The 4,805-nt window shown below is 46.3% G+C and overlaps 1 protein-coding gene across 1 annotated transcript; it reads right to left on the bottom strand.

The window, feature by feature from the left end:
- Positions 1-616: 616 nt before the first annotated feature.
- Positions 617-4,563, bottom strand: nfil3-6 (nuclear factor, interleukin 3 regulated, member 6). The gene is made up of 2 exons (XM_071522222.1): positions 4,249-4,563; positions 617-3,096 (listed from the first exon to the last, which is right to left on the bottom strand). The coding sequence occupies exon 2, from the start codon at positions 2,942-2,944 to the stop codon at positions 1,724-1,726; it is 1,221 nt and encodes a 406-aa protein (XP_071378323.1). The 5' UTR covers positions 2,945-3,096; positions 4,249-4,563; the 3' UTR covers positions 617-1,723.
- Positions 4,564-4,805: the final 242 nt, after the last annotated feature.

Genomic DNA, 4,805 nt, shown 5'->3' with positions numbered 1-4,805 from the left:
AGGTTCAGGCCCAGGCAAGTTCATGCTCCCCATACTTCCTTGAACTGAATTCCCTGGGATAGTTCATTGGGATAATTGAAGCCCTTGTGGTGCGGGAGACTAATAAAACTCAAACCGATGAGTAATTGCAGGCACACCCATCTCTGCCTCTGTCTCTGTCTGTCTGTCTGTCTATCAAACTATCTCCCCGCCTGCAGGGATTGTGGGACAGACAGCACCTGCCAAGTGCACAGCTCCTCTCCTCGCCGCCTGCATTTGTCAGCACTTGTCTGTCAAACCTCCCCCTTCTCTCTGTCTCTCGCGTGCGCTCTCTCCTTCTCCAAGAAACCATCAATCACCAGGGAAATTATGTCAGTCAGAATGAATAATGCGGCGGTTTATGTCATCTCATCCATAACATTTTCTCAGGATCAATATATCAATCTGCCATGGAAGTTTGATTGATTCTTTGTTCTGAACAAGCCCCCATCTTACTTACTGCCGTTTGATCGCGGTGTGTTATTTACCATAATGATATGGTGCCATATAGCAGTTATGTTGTGTATGTTTTTTGCTATCATTACTATTTAAAGGTTCGTGCAAAAAGCACAATAATGATCAGCTCAAAATCAAGAAGTTGATGCTGTCAAGGATTTATTCACAGATACAAAAATATACAGACACAAGACAACAAATTCTTCTCATCACCTCAGTACAGATAACAGTGCAGTAATGAAAGTACCCCATGTCTCCATTTGAACCTGGTCATGAACAGAGACTAAACTGGGTGGTGAAACACTACACAGTAAGTAGATGTTACAGTGTCTTTCCTAAATAGAGCTCATCACATTTAAATGAAATGCTCTCTTGACATGACTGTGTGACATGATGCGGTTTCACACACAAGTGACGGAAAACAAGCCTAAAAACCCATATATTGGTTTTGTGCAATAGAAAACTGATAGAAGGTATACAAATCAAAGCTTTCTTGTATCCTTCAAGACTCCATACCGATGGAGGCTATGACAGCTAATCATTTTATTCCAGCAGCCAGAGTGTCTGTGTGTGTCTACCTGTGTCTGTGTGTGTCTACTGTCTGTCTGTGGTTGTGTTTAAGGGGTTTAGCAATGTCTCAACAGCAGGCATCTTGGAGTGGGTGTGCAGCAAGCAATACCTTTCTAATTACAAAACTGTAAACACCACTTCCACTGTGGTATTAACGGCCTGCTGGCTGATGTCCAGTTGGATTGTACAATGTACAGTACTAAACCACCAAGGCCCATTGTATGTAAGACCATGTGAGGCAGTGAAGTTGAGCTTGCATTGTAATGAAGGGATAAGAATCATTATGCAATAGTAAGCTATGTAAACAGTTTTATGCTGTGTGTGTTATTTTGTCACAGTGTATGGAATAGAGAATTATGATCACAGATAAGACTCCCTGTTAGAGCCACAGCCCTCGGTGGAGTTTGATTAAGCAGTTGGGGTTATTGAACTCTAGACAGCACATGATGAGATGAGTGCTTAGAGACACTTAATACAATAAAATACAACATTTGAAATGAAAACAACACAGGATAAAAAGTTTGTTTGACTTGAAAAGTTGAGTTTTGTCATAGTCTGTTTGACCTTTTGGACTTCTGCCTGGTCACCAACTCTTTCTCGGCTCAATTCAAACTTGCTATATTGTGTCCTTTACAGTCTAGAGAGCGGTAAACGTTGATCAGGGTTAGGGTTCTGGTCCTCAGTTGACTTTGGCCATGAGCTGCTCTGTGAACAGCTTCTTCAGCTGAGCCACTTCCTCGCTGAGAGAGGTGAGCTGAGACTTGAGGAAGCTGTTCTCATGCTGATACTGGACCTCGGTCTGTCCGTGCGCTGGAGGCTGGAGGTTGTAGCCAACAGCTGAGGTGTTGTACTGAGGGGACTGTCTCCCTCTCCTGCTCTCCTCCCCCTCCGGCTGCTGGGGCCAGGGGCCAGCGTGCCCTGCTCCTGTTTCACCTCCACTCAGTCCTTGTCCTTTGAGGGCCTCTCTGGGACCCTCCCGTCCTGCTGTGGGTAATGTGGGGCTGCGTCTGTTGTTCTCCCCTGCAGCCTCAATCCCCTCCGCGCTGACGGGCATCTTGAAACGCAGCTTGTGAGGAAGGTTTTTCATCGACTCAGCTGAGTCCGGCTTCCCTGGACAGGATCCTGCGAGTCCCACGGTGTGGTGCCCATGCATATCAGCAGGAGAGTGGTGGAGCTCGTAGCTCAGCTCCTCTGCCCTGTGTGGGGATAATTTCCCATGGTCGCTCAGCCGGTCTTCAAAGAAGATCGGGCTGCCCACACTGGAGCCACTTGGCGTAGAGAACCCCGAGTCCTCCGACACGTTACCGGCATCCCTGGAGCCTCGGACACTTAACTGGCCCATCTGGTTGCTAGGATGTGTGGCTGGGGCACTAGGGCCTCCATCCCCCCTGGGGAGATAATAGTGAGGAGCCAGGGTTTGACTGGTGCAAGGAGCTGTGGTAAGGGGCAGAATAGGGGTGTTGGAGGGGTCTTTGACCAGGCCGAAGCGGAACTTCAGAGCCAGCAGCTCTGCCCTGAGACGGGCGTTTTCCTCCAGCAGAGCCAGGACACGGTTCTCCAGGACCATATCGTTTACACGGCGCTTTTCTCGAGAGCGCTTGGCTGCCTCGTTGTTCTTCCTCCTCTTGTCCCAGTAGCCTTCATCCTTCTTGTCAGTGGGGATGAACTCACGCTTGCGTCGGATGGTGCTGGTGGAAGAAGGAGGGCTTTCTTTGCGTTTAATGGCAGAGGTGCGACCCAACAGGGAGCGGGCCAACAGGCTGCTGGAGGTCAGGATGGACACGGCTTCGTCTGTGAAGGACAGAGGAGCTCCTCCTTCTCCGCCAGCTGGAGCTGCTGCTGCAGGGGAGTCCAGGTTCTGGAGCACCGCCTGCTGCTGGGACTCCTCATCAAACATCATGCCTGGTACACTCGTTCAGGAATTAAATGTTTCTTTACTGCACTTAAGTTTGAAGTTGTCCCTCTGTGTTAAATTGAGAGCACCGCTGTGTGCTGCTTAGTGGTCGATAGACTGTCAGTCTCTCTGAGGCGATGGTGCAGCAACACTGCCACCTAGTGATCAAAAGTGACACAACAAAGAGAGAGTGGGGATTTAGTGGTTACGCAAGAGCCATTACAACACAATATTATGTAACCCCATTACATCTTTCCAATAAAACGGGAGCGACATGTACCATAACCTTGTAAGTCTCATAATAGATTCAATATGGGGCAATGCGTGTTGTGAACACAGAGCTCTCAGCCATTGCAGATCTTTGGCATTAATCTGAGCATTGGTAATAACAGATCAATGTAGCACCCTTTGTAGTTTTAGGTGGGATAAAAGTTAACTTTTTAATGTGACATTAACCCTGTTAAGATTATACATTTAGTTCCATATACCAAAAACAATAATTTGTGGCTTGGTATGATATGTTTATTTTTTCTGACGTTTCTTGGTCTATATTATTCCCGTAGTATTATTCTATTCTTTATCTTCTTCTAATATTATATTCTAATTCTAATCAAGTAATTAATGATAGGTTTCCGTCCTGACTGACTGAATGTAGGCTACTGGAGCTACATCAATACTGACCTACATGTCTGACAGACGCGGTCTCCCGTGTGTCCACCTATCAATTCCGTTTAAACATCTGAGTTGATTTGAGTCGGCCGCTCACTGAGCATCACATCTCAATTTGAGACGGCAAGAATTTAGAATTATAGTAAATTAAGGGCAGTTGAGTTTTTCCGAACAACTATTTTTGGACGCTTACGCATCTGCCTAGATTCACAGTAGGCTACTTTGTATGGACAAAAACATATTTGCGGTTGCGAGTACTGTAAATTGATTTAAAAAAAATAATAGGGTCAGGGTTAGAAAGGGCATGGTTAGTTAGGACAGAAATTAAGCAAATGAAATGCGCGAAACACAAGATAGAAACGCCTGAAAAGCAGAATGCCTGGTTGAAAGTTAATTTTCACGACAGCTTGACAGTGTAACAGATCATGGTTAACTAACGAACAAGTTGTAGTAAAAGTGATCAATATTAGATTGAAAGCCCTAACGAGAGATGGCAGGAGTCTTACTTCAATCGTGTTCACTTTACACACGTTCAATTTGGGTTTTTTTCGTCAGCGAAATGGATGCATAATTGTAACTTAAACCCCTTAACAGTGCTAAAATATGTTAAGATATATATATAAAAATCGTTATCACTTTACCTCAAATGTATGATAAATTCTCAGTACGCATGGGTCCTCCGACTCTCCAAACGTGTTTTGTCCGGTTCAGGAGGAAGCGCTGGTAAGACTCGCTATCTCAATCGCTCTCTCTCTCTCTCTCTCTCTCGCTCTCTGTCTGTCTCTCTCTCCTTCCTGCTCTCTTCGCACTGAGCCGCTGAATGGTTTGTGCTGCAGATCCACTGTTACTTAATATTATCGTCTGTGTGGCGCACCTCCACTCTGTGCTCCACTTGGAATGCCGCAGCTCTTATTTGTAACGTTAAGTTCAGCCAAGGACGGTCCCTATCCTCACTTGAACCAGCGAGGCGCTGTTTGTGTGGGTGCGTGTGTCCGTGTGTGTGTGTGTGTGTGTGTGTGTGCCCGCGCGCGTGTGTGTGTTTGCTGAGACCGCCTCCCTCAGTGCCAAAGTACCCTCCCCCTGCAAGGGAAAGCTCCTATCGGCACTGACATAACGTTAGCCGTTCAGGCATCATTATCATCATCATCATCATCATCATCATCATCTTCACCATTATCATCTGACCTCCTTCGCCCCC

This window comes from Centroberyx affinis, unplaced genomic scaffold (assembly GCF_046629955.1).
Source record: "Centroberyx affinis isolate AG114_WGS23_722 - 3 ecotype Tasmania unplaced genomic scaffold, CSIRO-AGI_Caff_v1 ptg000968l_1, whole genome shotgun sequence".
Taxonomy (NCBI): Eukaryota; Metazoa; Chordata; class Actinopteri; order Beryciformes; family Berycidae; genus Centroberyx; species Centroberyx affinis.
Note: the sequence above shows the minus strand (reverse complement) of the source record. Positions and strands in the feature narration are given on the sequence as shown.